Below are 18,594 nucleotides of genomic sequence, written 5' to 3'. Positions count from 1 at the left end.
GTGCAATGCGTTTCTGGGTGGGCACATTCTCACTTCTCTCATATGCCTAGCTGGCTGGGGGAGGAGCAGCAGCTCTCTGCTTCATCTCTGAGCACCTGTTTTGAAGTCAGTGCTGGGACCATTTTATGTTCACACTAGCCACATATAAAACATGCCATTTTTTTTTGCACAAGCTCTCCAGCTTTTCATATGCATACCACTTCTTGTTTTGGCGGTTTTTTAATAAGTGTGTTATGGTGACACTCCATTTTCATTTCCTAAAGGCTAGTGACCAGGGCCTTTCTCCATTGACCACTCTCCCCCTGGTTTTGCCTCGCCCAGGCTGCTGACCTTGAACTGGCTGCGCAGTCAAGAATGCCTTGGAAACTCTGTCCCCACTTTCTGAGAGCTGAGATTTCAGGAAATTTCAGCGCACCTAGACTATGCAATGTTTTGGGATGAAACCTAGTGTTTCCTGAATGCTAGGCAGACACTCTACCACATCCCACCCTTAACAATTTTCTTATGATTTTTTTGTGTCTTTTTATTCAATACAGGGTTTCTCTTTGTAGCCCTGGCTGTCCTGGAGCTCACTCTGTAGACCAGGCTGGCCTCAAACTCACAGAGATCCACTTGTCTCTGCCTCCCTGAGTGCTGGGATTAAAGACATGCACCACTACGGCCCAGTTTGACCTTAACATTTTTATGTGGTTTTTTCTATGTATATATCCTCTTTGGTAAAATACCTGTTCATGACACTGTGTAGCCTTGGCTATACTGGAACTTGCTCTGTAGACCAGGCTGACCTCGAACCCACAAAGACCCAGCTGACTCTGCCTTTGGTGCACTACCACATCCAGGTGGGAGCTTTTAAACCAAGTATTGCTTTCTTCCTGTTTTGTTAGCAGAACTGGGGCTTGCATGCAGGTCTTGGAGTTGCTGCACAATTGCTGTACCATGAACCTGTACCCTCATCCCTGAATGAAACATTCTCTTTCTTTCTATTTAATTCATTCTTCTCTCATATATTACCTCCCAACTGTAGTTTCTCCTTCCTCCACTCCTCCCAATGCCCCCCCCATTTCCCCTCTCTCTCAGACCCAGCTCTCCTTCATCTCCCTTCTGAAAAGAGCAGGCCTCCTGGGGTCATCAACCAAACACAGCATAACAAGAGACAATAAGACCAGGTACAAACCCTCATTTTAAGAAAAGGTTTATTTATTTTTATGTGCATTGGTGTTTTGCCTGTGTGTATGTCTGTGTGAGGGTGTCAAGGTCCCCTGGAACTGGAGTTAGAGTTGTGAGCTGCCATGTGGGTGCTGGGAACTGAATCCAGGTCCTTCGGAAGAGCAGCCAGTGCTCTCAACCCCTGAACTATCTCTCTAGCCCCCAACAAAATCTCATTTTTTTTGAGACAGGGTTTCTTTGTGCAGCCCTGGCTGTCCTGGAGCTTGCTCTGTAAACCAGGTTTTCCTCAAATTCAGAGATCTACCTCCCAAATGCTGCCTCCCAAATGCTGCCTCCCAAATGCTGGGTTTAAAGGTGTGCACCACCACCACCATACCACCTCTCTCTCTCTCTCTCTCTCTCTCTCTCTCTCTCTCTCTCTCTCTCTCTCTCTCTCTCTCTCTCTCTCTCTCTCTAGCTTTTTGAGACAGGGTTTCTCTGCGTAGCCCTGGATATCCTGGAACTCACTCTGTAGACCAGGCTGGCCTTGAACTCAGAGATTTTCCTACTTCTGCTGCCCAAGTGCTGGGATTAAAGGCTGTGCTACCGCTGCCTGGCCAAGACTCAGGGTTTCTAACTGGCGTGAGCCTTCTCTCTGCTCCTCTGAGCCTTCCTGTGCTTTTTTTTTCTTTTTAAATAAGGGCTGGGGTTTTTAGTTGTACTTAGCAGGAGAAATATGGGAAAAAATAGTTTTCTACATCCCTCACTTTGGAATCTATGGACTCAGCCACACATGCGTCAAAAATGTTGTAAGGCCCAGAACTCAGGAGGCAGATCTCTGTGAGTTAGAAGCCAGCCTGGTCTACAGAGTGAGCTTCAGGACAGCCAGGGCTACATAGTGAGACCCTGTCTCAAAAAATATAATTAGAATCTATCCTGGATGGGGAGGGGCACATGAGGCTTCACCTCCTGAAAAGTCCCTGGTTGTTAATTAAAGGTGTGCACCACCATGCCCAGTTATTTCCTCCTTTTCAAGCACAGTTCTTGTCAGGGATCAAATCCAGGTATTTGCAGTTGATTTGTGAAGTTTCTCCACCTTGGTTATGTCCCTGCTATATTACTACTTTTGGGAGAGGCCGTACTGGGGGTTAAAAGTAGGTCCTCGTATGTGCTAGACAAGTTTCACCTCTGAAACTCACATAAAGGTGGAAGGGGAGACCGACCACAGTTCTCCTTTGACTTCTACACAAGTGCTGGTGCAAACACACACACACAGACACACACACACACACACACACACACCCCTCATAAAAACACCACACACAACACACGAATACAGACACACACATTCATACACATACACAAATAATATACACAACACAAAAACACATACAACACATACAACATACAAACACACATACAACACATAACACACACACATACAAAGATATACAAGTGCCTATATACCATTGCAAGGAAATAAAAATCAAGCGCCAGGCATGGTGGCACATGTCTTTAATCCCAGCACTTGGGAAACAGAGGCAGGTGGATCTCTGTGAGTTCGAGGCCAGCCTGGCCTACGGAGTGAGTTCCAGGGCAGCCAGAGCTATGCAGAGAAACCCTGCCTTAAAAGTTCCAAAATAGATAGATAGATAGATAGATAGATAGATAGATAGATAGATAGATAGATAAGTAAATAAATGTCAAACAAAAAAGATTCCCATCCAGCAACTTCTCCTTCCCCAGAGCTCTGGTTCTTCCCCAGCTTGTGGAGATGCTAAGGAATCCAGGCCGAGGGCCAGATTCCCCTGTTCCTGCCTTTGATGGGAGTGAGATGGTATCAACAAACTAACACCACCTTCAAGAAGACTTGTTCCTTCACAGTTGGCGGGAGCTCTCAAGAACGAGCTTTCATAGAGACTTGGAGGCTCATCAGACCCAGCAGATCCACAAACTAAGACCTGACTGCAGAGTCAAACATCCCTTCCAATTTGTTCTCCACCATGGCCTCTCTTCCCCACTCGCCAATCACCCATCTGCTGGTCTCAGAGCCACAGAGAGGAAGAGGGTGTGGCCAAGCTTGGGAGACTTCACTTTCTTTTACTCTCAGAGGCTGCTGGGGACCCTGAAGAACGCACGAGGAGACAGGTAAACCCATTTTAATCTTTTTTCTTGTTGTCAGCAAGTAAATATGGAGCAGCCTTTGTGTGCTGGCCATGAAGACTGGCTGTTCCTGTTTACCTAATGTACAATAGGCACAGCATCCCTTTAGCCAGGTTTTCTGGGTTCTCTGAGGTGGAAGAAGCTGTTGGATGCCCAGGAGGAAATGGTGGGGCCAGGAAGCCAACCCCCAAGGCTCTCAGCGGGTCTGAATTGAGTGGCTCATAGGTCTCAACAGTGTGGTCCTGTTCTAAGTTTCCAGACTTAGTAATTAATGCCCTACCCCACGCTACCTCCTCATTCATCCAGCCTCCAGGCTTAGGTCCCTGTTTCTGATGCTGTGATGACTGCTGGAAATCCTGTGGGCAGGTCGCTTTGCTCTGGAGCTGCCCCCTTCTTGATCAAGCTAAGTTCTCCAGTCCCGCCTTGCTGAGGGTGTAGCCGGAGGTGCTGCCAGGGAAGCGCAGTGGTCCAGCACCTGGGGCCTGATTGTTGCCACAACCCTTGTAGCATCCCCGAGGGTCTCAAAGTCAGTCCCTCAGAGCAGAACTAACACCCCTGCAGAGCTTGTGCTGCAAAGGGTTAAGAGACCCGCGGCCTAGGAAGTAAGGGGAACTGCCTGTCTACTTCATGTCTAGTGACATGTGTCTCATACAGAGCGTGGGAAGTCCCAAAGTAAAGCCTCCTGCTGAACTCGGCTTTTCCCAAGGGACTGTGACCTTGAGGATTCCCTGCACCTGGACATCCGCAAGCAGTTCTGCCTCCTACTACCTGCCCCAGCCTCTGCCCCTCGCCTCTCACACACCCAGGCCAGGCCAACACTGCACTGGGGACAGAAGCCAGCCGGCTTTCAGGCAGTGGGCTAGTGTTTCCTATACCAGCTCCTGTCACCCAACAGCCCTCCCCACCTGTGCCCTGCAGCCTGGGAGGGAAATCGTTGAGGAGGTGCCGAGGCTGTGTGAGGTAGGGTGGGAGGAAGGGACGCAGCTCTGCCCTGACACCGGAGACACACTCGGTTGGCACATCCTGCAAGATCCCTGGGGGCTGACACAGGTCACAGCCACACCAATAGAGTTAAATTTAACTCTATGTAAAGTGCAGGATGGTGGCTGTGGGTGCAATTTCACTTCAGAGATAGATAGATGGTAGGTAGGTAGGTAGATAGATAGATAGATAGATAGATAGATAGATAGATAGATAGATAGATCGATTGATAGACAGAGAATACTGGGTATCAGTTGTAAATCGGTAGCCCCTAAATACACAGTTAAGTTCTTTCAGATCAGCACTCCATACTTCTGTTGTTTGGATTTTTTGAGATAGGGTCTGGCTTGGGAGGCCAGATCAGCATCAAACTCATATTCTCAGACCCAGGCTCCTAAGTGCTGGATTTTAGGTGTCATGACCATCTGCCTTCTTCCTCACGGCAATAGTGGATGGTTGGACAACGGGAGGTTCCGTGCCCCCTGCTAACAACTGGCTGGTGCTGTTAGGAAAGGAGTACCTTTGCCCTGTCTCCTATCAGGAGGGCGTCCTTTGAACCATCCTCTGTTTCTAAGGCTTCTAACTGCCTCCAAATGCTCTCCTGATGTCATACTTCATTATGAGTTTAGTTTTATCTTTTGGGATAGTACGAGGGATTAAACCTAGGGACCACACCTAGACTAGTGATCCACCAGTGAGCCACTGGGAGATTCTAGGCAGGGGCTCTACCACTGAGCCACACCCCAGCCCCTCACTGGGGGATCCTAGGCAGGGGCTCTACCACTGAGCCACACCCCAGCCCCTCACTGGGGGATTCTAGGCAGGGGCTCTACCACTGAGCCACACCCCCAGCCCCTCACTGGGGGATTCTAGGCAGGGGCTCTACCACTGAGCCACACCCCCAGTCCCTCACTGGGGGATTCTAGGCAGGGGCTCTACCACTGAGCCACACCCCAGCCCCTCACTGGGGGATTCTAGGCAGGGGCTCTATCACTGAGCCACACCCCAGCCCCTCACTGGGGGATTCTAGGCAGGGGCTCTACTGCTGAACCACATACCTACTTCCCCACTGGAAGATTCCTCTATCACAGTGATAAACCCCCAGCCCTCTTTATACTCTTTGTTTAGAGACAAGGTTTTAATAAGTTAATAAACTGGACTTGAACTTGCTTTGTAGTTAAGCTGACCTTGAACTTGCAATTGTTTAGCCTTAGCTTCTGGAGCATCTAGAATTCCAGGCCTAAATCACTTGGCTCAAATTTGGTTTAATGTGATTTCCCCCACCCAAGTCTTACAAATCTCTCTGTCTTCTGTGTAAAATCTTGCACCATTAGCTTGAGAGATCCTTGTTTCCAGGGCCTGGCATTGAAGGCATACAACAGTCTGGCACCACAGAGCCTGAGAACAGGATAAGGAGCTGTAGTAGTTAGAAAAGCCAGTTAGATGGCTCAGTGGGAGAATGTGTTTGCTGCGTAAGCCTGACCATCTGAGTTGGGTTCCTGGGACCCAGTCAAAGGTGGAAGGAAAGATTCAGCTCCACAAAATCCTCCACCAAGGTGTCCTCTGATCTCCACATATGCCGTGTAGCTTGCACATGCCCCATACATCACACACACACACACACTAATATAAAATAAAAGTTAAAAACAAATAAATGGATAGGAGAGGTAGAGAAAAAAGAAAGAAAGGTCTCTGCTTGAAGAAGTATAGTATACCCAGAAAAGGCTCTATGAGCACCCCAAACATCTCCATCATATAACGGGGTATGCCCCCCCAACCCAGGATCAGAAAAAAAGGATCAGAGTTCAGAGGATGGAACAAGCAAAAACAGCCAGATAGCTCAAAGGCAATTTTGTTGTTGTTGTTGTTCAGACAGGGCCTCAGAATAGAGCCCAGGTTGGCCTCAAACTTGTAGCAATCCTCCTGTGTTGACAGAGGTTTCTGTCCCACCCAGTACCGCAGCCGTTCACTTCCAAATAAATACACAGAGGTCTACATTAATTATAAACTGGGTGGCCTATTTGCTCAGGCTTCTTATTAACTCTTATAACTTACATTAGCCCATAATTCTTGTCTGTGTCAGCCATGTGGCTTGGTGCTCTTTATCAGTGAGGCATTTTCATCTTGCTTCCTCTTGGTTGGGGTGACAACTACAGACTGACTTTTTTCTCTTCCCAGAATTCTCCTGTTCTTATTGTCCCGCCTCTACTTCCTGTCTGGCTACTAGCCAATCAGTGTTTTATTAAAACAATGCAATATAAGTAACAGGGTACAAGACCATTGTCCCACAGCACTCCTGCCTCAACTTCCTGAATGCTGGGATGATAGTCACACACCAACACACCCAGTTTACAGACTAACTCTTCTATCCTTAGGTGCCACCCAGACGTGACACCATGAATGTCCACTGCCCGTGGCTTCTCCTGATTCTAGGTAAGACCCACACTAGCACCTGGGTTTGGAGAGTTCAGTGGGCAATGAAAGGGAATGGATCTGGGGAATGAGGGGAAACCTCTGGGAGGCACACACAGAGGTGCCAAGCTCCTCCTCCCCTTCCTACCTCCTGAGAAAGTTCTCACCCCTCAATAATAGTTTCTGACCAGTGCTGTGTTCCTTAGGACACGAGGCTTTGTTTGGCTCATCACAGAAATGGGTGGTTGAGCATCCGCAAACCCTCTTCGCCTGGGAGGGAGCCTGTATCTGGATTCCTTGCACGTACAGAATGGAAGTTTCCCCAGCCAGCCAGCTCAAGATCCTCTTGTATCAGAAATACGAGTTTGACAATAAGACCAAGGACTTCACCGGGACTGTCCTCTATAACAACACAAATATTGGGTCCTCCCCTTCTAAGGATGAAAGGGTAACATTCTTGGGAAAGGGAAACTCGAACTGTACCCTGGAAATCCGCGAGATACGCGAGAGTGACCGAGGGCGGCTGGGGTTGAGGATGATATCGGGTAACAACAAGTGGATGGAGCACATTTACCTCAACATCTCCAGTAAGTGCACGCGGGACACTGCACCCAGTGAGTGCACACGGGACACTGCACCCAGTGAGTGCACGCGGGACACAGCGCCCAGTGAGTGCACGCGGGACACAGCGCCCAGTGAGTGCACGCGGGACACAGCGCCCAGTGAGTGCACGCTGCACCCAGTGAGTGCACCCAGTGAGTGCATGCGGGACACAGAGCCCAGTAAGTGCACTCAGGGCACTGCGCCCAGTGAGTGCACACGGGACACGCACCCAATTATGGCAGAGGCAAAGAGGGAGATGAGAGTACCGAGTTGCCTGCTCACTGTGAAGTCTCAAACCCTGGGGCCAACGGCCGGCAAGGTGCCTACATAACAGACCTAAGCAGAAATGGCCGCCAGGTTCTCCCAGCGTCTGTGCCCCTCAGTCTCTACCAGTCACATCTACAGGGTGTGGCCAGCAAACCCCACCCACTACCCTGAACTCTCCAGCCCAGCTGCTGAGGTGTCCCCCTCCACCCCAGGCTCTTCCCTATAAACTCAGGCATTTTGGTTACTCACCTTTTTGCCTTCTGCCCTCTTGGAGCTGCACCTGTGCCCCCTCTCTTCCCATCTCCCTCTCACACGGCTCAGGGTCCTGTCCACTCTGGACTCTCCCAGGTCTCTTTGCCTCTGACTATGCTCTCCCTCTCCTCCACCACACATACCTGGGAGCGGTCATGTCCCTTCCTATTTATTTCTCTTTTTCACTCAAATAGGAGATGTTGATGGCACCGAGATCAACGACAGCACAAGCATTTGTCCCATTTTTTAAAAAAATATTTCTTTCCAAAGAAGAGCTTTGGATTTTCAGATCTCTTAGCCTGTTAGTGACCAAGTCTAAGGCTTGGTTTTTAGGCTAGACGACAAGAGCACAGGGCTCAGACATGGCTGACAACCGCCAGGGGCGTCAATCCTAGACGGCACCATCAGTCCATACTAGAGCTGCCAGGGCTATGCATCTTAACATCACGGCTGTGGGGTGGGCTAGCCTGGTGGAGGTCTGAGTCCTGGGTCTCAGGATCACCCCACTATGCTTGGCTGCTTGGCTGACTCCAATAATGAGGCTGCCAAACAAGCACAGGCAGGGGCACCAACGCTTAGCATGCATGCAGAACCAAACCAAAGAAATTCACCCTGGGTGATCCTGAGGCCATTTAGAAAGTAAACAAAAGGAGGAAGTGAAAAACAGAGTAAATATAAAATACAATTTCCTAACTTGCTTAGTGTCCCCAAGGCCTTTCACAGAGAAGTTGAACTGAATGGGAATAGAATGGCCTCGCAAAGGATGCCTGAAGCCAGGGGTGGAAGGCTAGTCTGTGCCCTACTCCCAGCTCCCAGGCCTCCTCTTTTTTTCTTCTTCCAGAGACACCCTTCTCACCTTACATCAAGCTGCCATCAGAAATCCAGGCATCCCAAAGTGTCACTCTGACCTGTACACTGAATTATGCCTGCCCTCAGTACCCCATTCGCTTGGAGTGGTCCCTGAAAGAGCCCGAAATCACTCCCGTCAGCAATTTCGTCAGCTATTCCATTAAGAATGTCTACACAGAGAGCAAGCTCACCTTCCAACCAAAATGGACCGACCACGGAAAGAACGTGACGTGCCGAGTCTTGCACCTCACGGATGTGCTCTCCGAGAACACAGTGCGCCTGGATGTTAAACGTGAGTCTCTATGTGGAAGGACACTACTTTGTCACCTTCTTTCTAAATCCTGTCGCACCCCACTAAGGTAAGAGGAGTCTGTGTCCATAGAAGGTTCAGCTATCAATCACCTGTTTCTAGCATTGCCACAGGTTCCTCCACTGTCTCCTCTGTCAGTCCTGGATCTCAAGACACAGATTCTTTTTAGCCTCTGCTTTTACCTAAAAAATAGTAATCTAGTTGAGTGTGAAGATAAAGGCCTGGAAATGGGTTTTCAGGAGGACAAGGCAGGGGACTCTTGAGTTTGAAGATAGCCTGAGCTACATAGTGAGAGACTGTCTCAGAAACCTAAGGGCTGGGGATGTATCCCAGGGGTACAGTGCTTGCCTAGCACGTGCGAGACCCTGGGTCAACCTCCAGGGCCGCTCAGACCATCAGTCAATTCTCAAGCCATAGCACTCTTTGAGGATCCTCTGGTTAGGTTTCTCTGTTTTCCATACAAGGAAGTTTGTATAGCAATATTTTATGCCCCATTCATTCATTTAGTCATTCATCTCTTCAATGACTATTGACTGTGGAGCCTGGCATGGTGGTACGCACTTTTAAACCCCGCACTTATGAGGCAGAGGTAGGTGGATCTCTGTGAGACTGAGGCCAGCCTTGTCTAAGTAGTGAACTCTAGGATATGGTTATACCCTACCTAAAAACAAAAACAAAAAAGAAAACCCTTAGGCGCCAGGTCTTGTCTTGGATGCCAACTTAGGTGGAGAAGAGAACACAGCACTGAACCAGGTTTTGCCTGTGTGGAGTGCGTGTTGCAATGGAACAGACACATAAGAAACATATTAGTCAATAAATACAGAGCAGAAATGCCAGAAGGAGATGTATATATTAAAAGAAAATGAGGGTTGGGTAGATAATTCAAAGCATTTCTACCCAACCTAATAAATCCCTTTCGTAATAGTTTAAAAAAAAAACCCACACAAACCAAAAAACCAAAAACTTAGTACTAGATAAATTTTTAAAATATTTTTTTAACTTTCATTTTTATGTGTGTGGGTGTTCTGCCTGCATATATGTACAGACATATTGCATGCATGGTTTCCCTGGAGGCCAGAAGGGGAAGTTGGACTCCCTGGGACTGGAGTTACAAACAGCTGTGAGCCTCCATGTGGGTGCTGGCAATTGGATCTGAGTCCTCCAGAAGAGCAGTGAATGCTCTTACCAGCTGAGCCATCTCTCCAGCCTCCATATTACGGTTTTTGTTTTTTACTGGAGGGATGGATCACTGGTTAAAAGCACGTACTGCTCTTGCAGAGGACCTGAGTTCAATGACTAGCACCCATTTCAGACAGCTGACAACTACCTGGCATTCCAGATCCACAGGCTCTGACGCCTCCAGCCCCTCCAGCGTGAACATACACAAAGAAAACAAATCTTTGTTAAAACGTTCTGACTTACAAGAATGAGGACTTGAGTTTGATACTCAGAACTCACATTCAAATATTGAGTGTAAGCTGGGCATGGTGGCACACACCTTTAATCCAAGCACTGGGGAGGTAGAGGCAGGTAGGTCTCTGAGTTCAAGGCAAACCTGATCTACAGAGTGGGTTCCAGGACAGCCAGGGCTACACAGAGAAACCCTGTCTGGAAGAAGGAGAAGAAGATGAGGAGGAAGAGGAGGGATAGGAAGAACAACAAAATGAAAACTGAGTGGGGGCATGAGCTTGTTGTCTCGGCACTGGGAAGGCAGGTCCGGATGGATCCTTGGGATGCGCTAGCCGACCAGTCTAGTCTGATTGATGAGCTCCAGGTCAGTAGAAGACCCTGTCTCAAAAATGTAAAATCAAGATGGGCAGCTCCCGAAGCACAACACCCAAGGTCGTCCTGTGACCTCCATATCCACGTGGGAACCCACAAATACCTCCAAAAGTTAAAAAGAAAGCGGGGTGATGGATGGAGACTTCTGTGAAGAAGGTGAAGACCCTGGCTGACAAGGCAGAGGGACTAAGGCAGGCAAAGAAGATTCTAAGGAGGGGAAAGAACAAGTGGAAAGGGGCTGAGGTGCAAGTGTAGTGTGCTCACGGCAGTGTCCGAGGACCAAGCCCCCTTTGGAGGTAAGAGAGGAAGTAGGACACTGGGTCTCCTAGAGCCCAGCAGACAGCTTTGGTGTCACTCTGACAGCGTTAGGGGTGGTGGCAGAGACAACGTGGTAGAGGAGAAAGGGGAGCAGGGAGACGAGCCAGGGGCTGTGACAGTTACCTGGGTGGACAAAAGAACCACAGATGTGCAAGCTGCTGCCACCTGAATGAAAAGAGCCACCAAGAATTCCCTGTTCTTTCCCCCACTGCTCCTCTGTTCCCGCAGACATCCCGCAGCTCAAGATTGAGGTCAGTGCTACAGAGGTCATGAAGGGCGGCACTGTGACCATGACATGCCAAGTCACCAGCAGCAACCCAGAACACAGGCTGGTGTCCTGGGTCAAGAATGGGCACCCCCTGAAGAAACAGACGCCCACACTAACTCTGAGTGAAGTGACCAAGGACATGAGTGGGAAATACCGCTGCCAGGCTTTAAATGACTTGGGCCTAGGACGGTCGGAAGAAGTGGCCCTCACGGTGCTGTGTGAGTTCCCTTGAAGCTGGCAAGGGAGGTGGGGAATTAGCAGGATCCTCAAGGGATGATAATGGAGGCACTGGTACCTGCCTGCCTGCCTGGGTTTGCGGGCTCTGCTCACCTGCCCATTTGCCTCTGTGACTTCTTCCAGTTCCTCCAGAACCTTCCAGGGTTCACATCTACCACCCACCTGCTAAAGAGGAGCAGTCAATTGAGCTGGTTTGTGACTCACAGGCCAGTCCAAAATCCACAAACTATACCTGGTACCACAATGGAAAAGAAGTCCCCGGAGAGACACAGGAGAAGCTCTTGATACCTAAAGTCTCCCTGATGCATGCTGGGACTTACTCTTGCTTGGCAGAGAACCGCCTGGGTCGTGGACAGAGAGAAGAGGAAGCTGAACTGGATGTACAGTGTGAGCAGCCAACTGACTTCTGGTTCTTGGAGGAAAGAAGGAAAAATAGAGAAGGAAGGAAAACATTGTGTAGGGGCTGTGGGGGTGCAGGAGGTGTGGGGGTACAGGAGGTGTGGGGTGCTGGAGATGTGGGGTGCAGGAGATGTGGGTACAGGAGGTATGGGGTGCTGGAGGTGTTGGTGTTCAGGAGGTATGTAAGGGTTGTGGGGGGTGTAAGGTTGTGGGGGTGTAGAAGGTGTGGGGGTGCAGGAGGTGTGGGGGTGCAGGAGGTATGGGGTATAGAAGGTGTGGGGTGTAGGGGTGTGGGGGTGCAGGAGGTATGGGGTGCAGGAGGTATGGGGGTTAGGGGGCATGGTGGTGCAGGAGGTGTGGAGTGCAGGAGGTGTGGGAGTGTAGGGGTTGTGAGGGTGCAGAACATGTGGGCATGCAGGATGTGTGGGGTGCAGGAGGTATGGGGTGCAGTAGGTGTGGAGATATAGGAGGTATGGGGGTTCAGGAGGTGTGGGGTGCAGGAGGTATGGGGTGTAGGGGGCATGGGGATGCAGGAGGTGTGGGGTGCAGGAGGTGTGGGGTTCAGGAGGTGTGGGGGTGTAAGGTTGTGGGGGTGTAAAGGAAGACAAACAGAAAACAAGGGAACTGGAGGTCATAGTTGCATTCTAGATGTGCAGACCAGAGCCTTGGCTTGTGGTAGTTACCTATTAGATATTTGTTGAATGAATGAATGAATGTTACCAGCCTTTTGGCCCAAATCTGTCATCCTAGCTGCTGAGGAAGCTAAGGCAGAAGAATCACAAACTGTCTGGGCTCCAGAGTGAGTTCAAGGTCAGCCTAGGCCACTTACCAAGACTGTCTCAAAAGTAGAAAGGACCCATGATGCAGTTCAATGACAGAATACCTTCATACAACATACTAGGAAGGGACTGGCAGCCTGGCTCAGCAACCAAACACTAGTCTAGAATCCCCCAGTGAGGGCTGGGGCATGGCTCAGTGGTAGAACTGCTGCCTAGAATCCCCTTGTGAGAGTCTGGGGATGTGGCTCAGTAGGTGGAATGCTTAGGCATGAAGGCGGAGCATCACAAACTCAAGGTCATCTTGGCTATATAGCAAGTTCGAGGCCCACCTGGGCTAATGCTAGGGGCCTCACAGGGACATGGAGACATAGCATTGATGGCAGCAGGAGAGGCCCTGAAGAAATACTGAAAGATTTGAGAGACAGAGGGAGTGCTGAGCTATCCGGCTATTGTTTGGCATTCCTTAGGAAGAGCTTGGTAGTGCCCCACTCAACAGATGGGTAGATGGAGGCCTGCAGCCCACAGTCACACAGCTTTAAACAGCGTGGGCTCCAGCCCTGTACCTCACAGCTGCAAGAGGGATGGCAGGAGAGGTTTCATTTGGGGAACAGTGTGCAAAGGCTTTAATGAAAACCAGCCTTGCAAATGGCTCAGGGTGGTGCAAGCCCAACCATTTCAGCTATGCAGGAGGCTAAGGAGGGATGATCACAGTTCAAGGCTGGCCTGTGCAAATACACAAGATCCCAGCTCAAAAATAAAAATTAAAATTAAAATAGGGTAGGGTGAGCGACATAGCTCAGTGGCAGAGCTCTTGCCTAGCTCGTACAAGGCCAAGAGCCGGGCGGCGGTGGCGCACGCCTTTAATCCCAGCACTAGGGAGGCAGAGGCAGGCGGATCTCTGTGAGTTCGAGACCAGCCTGGTCTACAAGAGCTAGTTCCAGGACAGGCTCCAAAGCTACAGAGAAACCGTGTCTCGAAAAACCAAAAAAAAAAAAAAAAAGGCCAGGAGTTTGTTCTCTGGCACTGCAAAGGGGAACAACAAGGCCCATGCTTTCTCACCTCTCCACTCTCCTAGATGCCCCCAAGGCGGTAACCACAGTTATTCAAGACTCTGCACGAATTCGGGAAGGAGACAGCGTGACCGTGGCCTGTCACTACAACTCTAGCAATCCTAAAGTCACCTACTATCAGTGGAAGCCTCCAGGTGCTGGGCATGAGATCACACCTGGAATGCTGAGGATTCAGAACGTTTCGTGGAACTCCGAGCCCATCAGCTGTGCTGCCTGTAACGAGTGGTGTTCGTGGGCCTCCCCCGTCAGCCTGAATGTCCACTGTGAGTGACAGGGCAAGGGGTGACCAGGAGGTGGCCACACTGAGATATGGGGAAGGAGGGGTGAGGGGTTGGGAACCTGGACTACAGGTCGGAAGAGAGGACTGACGTAGGACTCATAGGACAGAAATTCCTGATACTTGGGAATAGGAACACTAAACAAAGGGATAGAAAGTCCTAATCAAAGGCACAGAACATTTTGGGGAGACATCAAGAAGGTTAGGAAATCAAACATCACCTGAGGCTGTGGCCCTGCAGATGCCCCCAGAACCGTGAGGGTCCAGAAAGTGAGCCCCCGGTCACCAGAGATCCGTGCTGGGGAGCACGTCCTCCTCCGATGTGAATTCTCCAAGAGCCACCCGGCAGAAGTCCACTTCTTCTGGAAGAAGAACGGGAATCTTGTGCAAGAAGGGAGAGACCTGAGCTTCAACCCCATCTCCCCAGAGGATTCTGGAAATTACAACTGCTTAGCCAACAACTCCATCGGAGAGACCCCGTCGCAGACCTGGTACCTCCACGTGCGCTGTGAGTGGAACTGGGGGCCATGTGTGATGAAGATGAGGTGACCGGCAGTCCTGGCCTGACTCGGTTTCCCCTTCACAGATGCCCCTCGGAGGCTGCGCGTGTCTATTAGCCCCGGGGACAGCATAATGGAAGGGAAACAGGCCACTCTGTCCTGCGAGAGCGATGCCGACCCACCAGTCTCGCATTACGTCTGGTTTGACCCCAGTAACCGCGACCTCCACTTCTCCGGCCAGAAGCTGAGGCTGGAACCGCTGAAGGTCCAACACACGGGCTCTTACCGCTGCCAAGGGAGCAACAGTCTGGGCAAGGACGTGTCACCGCCCAGTACCCTCACTGTCTACTGTAAGTTCCCATCCTCTCTTAGTTCTCTCCTCTGTCCTGGTGGCTACAGCTCTCTTCCCCCACCCCTCCCGTGTCCAGCTCAGCCCAGGCACACCCTGTAACCAACTGGTAGCTCCTGGTTGGAAGGTCACCCAGTCCTGCTCCACGGGCCTGGCTTCCTTCTTCCCTCAAAAGGCCTGCCTTGCAGAAGCTCTGGGCGCTCCTTGTCTCTCTGTTGCCTTCCTTTGCTTCTTCCCTCTATGTATGTATCTCCCCCTTGATGACTAAGATCCTTGTTTATCTTTTGATATTTTAGTGTTTTAAACAAGATATTACTAGTGCATGTTTTTTAAAATACGGTTTTAAGAACAAAGAGAAAAGTGAACCCAGATGCTTGAGAGACTGAAGTAGGGATATCACCGGAACTACAGGGCTAGCCTGGGCTATGTAGAAAAACTGCCTCAAAAACAAAACAACCCTGTCTCCGTCCTCTAGGAAACCTGCCCATGCTTTTTCTGTTTGTTTGAGATTGGGGTTTTGCTATGCAGCCCAGGTTGGTCTTAAACTCCAGGCAATCCCCCTGCCTCAGCCTCCTGGATGTTGGGATTACAGAGATGAGTCACCATGCCCGGTTTGTGTCCTGCCTCTTTTCCCACCTCTCTAGCACCCTCTTCGGGTAGAGAACTGCTGAGCCTCTTGCTCTGGGCACGCCTGCAGGGACAAGCGCGGGACAGTCTCCTGGGGAGCTGGGTCTGCTTGGGTGCACTTCAAGTTCCAACTGCCTGATCAAACTGCTCTAGGGCAAGGGCCACAGGCTTTGTCTGTGACCTGTCTGGGAAATAGCTCTTACCAGGACCAAGAATTGGTCCTTCTCTCCATGACACTCTACCTTAGAACTGCAGACAAGAAGGAGCAGGCTTTGTGAAGGGAGACGGGAGGATGCTCTGCCCATCGCCATCTTTACAAGGTGGAGTGAGCCGTTATCTCTTTCTTCACCAGATAGCCCAGAGACCATCGGCAAGCGGGTTGCCTTGGGACTAGGGTTTTGCCTAGCTGTCTGTATCCTGACTTTCTGGGGGATGAAACTCCAGAAAAAGTGAGCTGTCTGCTGTCCCTCCTCCCTCCGCCCCCCACCCCAGCCCTTAGCCTGCTGGGTCTTCCCCACCCACCCTCACACATCCTTGATCCTTAGATGGAAACATAATCAGAGCCAGCAGGGGCTTCAGGAAAATTCCAGTGGCCAGAGCTTTTTTGTAAGGAATAAAAAGGTAAGATGGGAAGATGGAGCCTGGTGGTGGTGTTTGGGGGGGACACGCCTTTAATCCCAGCACTCGGGAGGCAGAGGCAGATGGATCTCTGTGAGTTCAAAGCCAACCTGGTCTACAAAGCGAGTTCCAGGACCGTCAGGGCTACACAGAGAAAACCTGTCTCAAAAAACAGAAGTTAAGATGGGAGGAAGTACCCAGAGTAGCCCTTGAAGACAAGAGGTGGAGAAAGAGCGTGAGTGCTCCGAGGAGGAGGATACGTGGGCATCCGAGATCTCAGTGATCGAGAAGATAAGGCAGGGGAAGGGCGAATTTGAGGTCAGCTTGGGTCACACTTCGTAAGATCCTGTTGGAAACAAACAAACAAACCAAAAACGTCCAGGGAGTTGTTGGGGGTCAAAGGCCAGGAGAAAGAAATGATCGGGAGAGAGGGTGACAGCTGCAACCTGTGTCTTTCAGGCTAGAAGGACCCCTCTCTCAGAAGGCCCCCAGTCCCAGGGTTGCCACAACCCGATGATGGATGACAGCGTTAGCTATGCCATCTTGCGCTTTCCAGAGACTAACACGCCTAGAGCTGGGTACGGAGGATACTGGAGTTTGGTACCTGCGACTCAGGGGGAGCGTGGAGGGAAAACCTGGCTTCCCCGCCTGTCCTCTTGTATTAAGCCCATGCCAGTCACCACCAGACACTCACTACATCATTCTCGCTCCGTGACAACGGGACCTGTTTCCTGATCAGCAGCGGGTGCATTCACACACCCATTTTCAGTGTAGCTGTGGTGCTGTGCACACAAGAGACAAGGTGTTTCCCCTCAAAGGGTTGACGTCCGGGTGCTGCTGATAGGGAGAGCTCACATGCAGCCCTCTTCTTTCTCTCTCAGTGATGCAGGGACCTCAGCAACACAGGGTCCTCCTCCAAACAACAATGACATGGTCACTTACTCAGTGATACAGAAACGTCACGTGGTAAGGGGGCAGGGCTACGGAGAGCTGGGGGACCTGGGGTCTCAATGAAGAGCTCCTCGGGGGACACGCTTGGCAGATAGTGAAGTTGGGAAGGGTGGCTGTCTTCAGTCCGTTTTCCATTGCTACACTTGAATACCCCTGGTGGTTTATAAAGGAACAAGGTTTATTTTGGCTTGTGGTTGGTTCTGAAAATCCAAGATCAAAGAGCTGCATCTGTTCATGGCAGAGTCCTGCGGTGACACAAAACATTCATGCCAGGGGGCATATGTCAGAGAGAACCCAACTTTCTTAAAAAAAAAGTTTCTATATTGATTATCTATTAATTCATCAATTTAATCGCCTCCTACAGATCCCACAATCTGTGCATTTCTGGCACACAAAACTCAGGGACACGCATTCAGACCACAGCAGTTCTGGCAGAGAGCTGGGCTGGGAGCCAAGAGTCTAAGGGGCAGAGCATAGCCAATTATAGACAAGATGACCCCATCTGTACATTTGGACCCCATGCAGTGGGGAACCAAGGAGAGAAGGCATTGGAAGAGAATGCACAGAGGTTGGTCACCTGAGTCCTGGCTTACCTTCATCTGTTTTGCAGGGTGACTATGAGAATGTGACTCCAAGCTGCCCTGAGGATGACAGCATCCACTACTCAGAGTTGGTTCAGTTCGGGGCTGGGAAGCGGCCTGAGGCAAAGGAAGATGTAGAATATGTGACCATCAAGCACTGATGTTGGGAGTAGCTGCAGTAGAAGGTTCTGGAGCTCAAGAAAGACCTATAACTTCATTGTCCGCTGCGGCTCAGCTGCTAAGTCACCTATAACTTCCAAGGCAGCTCCCTGGGCACACAGGCCTGCACAATCATTTAAAAACCTTGGGTCTGGCCGGAGCTAGCCAGCCTTCTCCGCACTGACGATGATCACCCCACATGTACAATGTCTGCTTCTCCACGCTCAGCCATCTGCCACCACCCACTTCATCTTGAGCCTCACTTCAAGTAGATGTGTTCCTGCTGGGATTGGCTGGGATTGTCACCAACATTTCTTCTTCTCTGTCCCCTGCATACTCCACCCGCACTCACTAATCTTATTACCCAGTTTCTGGCCCTGGAGAGAAATCCCCAGGAAAGGTAGAACTAAGGGAGCGAGAGGCATTGTCCTCGGCTGGCTTTTCTTCTACAAATATGTCTACCAAAAGTCAGGCCTTCGGTGTAGATGGTGCCTTCCCTGTGGGGTCCTGGGTACTGACCAGGCAGGATGGCATGGACCTATGTATAATCCACTAAGTGCTTCATAATGAAAATAGCTCAGATGTCACATGAACTCTTCCCCACTGGTGACTGGTGTAATTATACTGGAAACCTGTGGTGGGAATGGTTTTTTTGGAACTTGGAGGGAGGGGAAGGGGCCATGGTCAGTGGTGGAG

At 50.4% G+C, this 18,594-nt stretch overlaps 1 protein-coding gene across 1 annotated transcript; it reads left to right on the top strand.

Annotated features, from left to right (window-relative positions):
• The first annotated feature begins 3,271 nt into the window (after positions 1 to 3,271).
• Positions 3,272 to 17,900, top strand: Cd22 (CD22 molecule). Its single transcript, XM_038339987.1, has 14 exons — positions 3,272 to 3,294; positions 6,666 to 6,723; positions 6,909 to 7,289; positions 8,666 to 8,965; positions 11,312 to 11,569; positions 11,712 to 11,975; positions 13,842 to 14,099; positions 14,355 to 14,621; positions 14,700 to 14,963; positions 15,942 to 16,038; positions 16,135 to 16,210; positions 16,667 to 16,785; positions 17,089 to 17,173; positions 17,769 to 17,900. Exons 2-14 carry the CDS (start codon positions 6,687 to 6,689, stop codon positions 17,898 to 17,900), a joined length of 2,538 nt encoding a protein of 845 aa, XP_038195915.1. The 5' UTR covers positions 3,272 to 3,294; positions 6,666 to 6,686.
• Positions 17,901 to 18,594: the final 694 nt, after the last annotated feature.

The sequence above is a fragment of the Arvicola amphibius genome, chromosome 8 (assembly GCF_903992535.2).
Source record: "Arvicola amphibius chromosome 8, mArvAmp1.2, whole genome shotgun sequence".
Classification (NCBI taxonomy): domain Eukaryota; kingdom Metazoa; phylum Chordata; class Mammalia; order Rodentia; family Cricetidae; genus Arvicola; species Arvicola amphibius.
The sequence above is the reverse complement of the archived record's forward strand: the minus strand, read 5'-3'. Positions and strand labels throughout refer to the sequence as shown.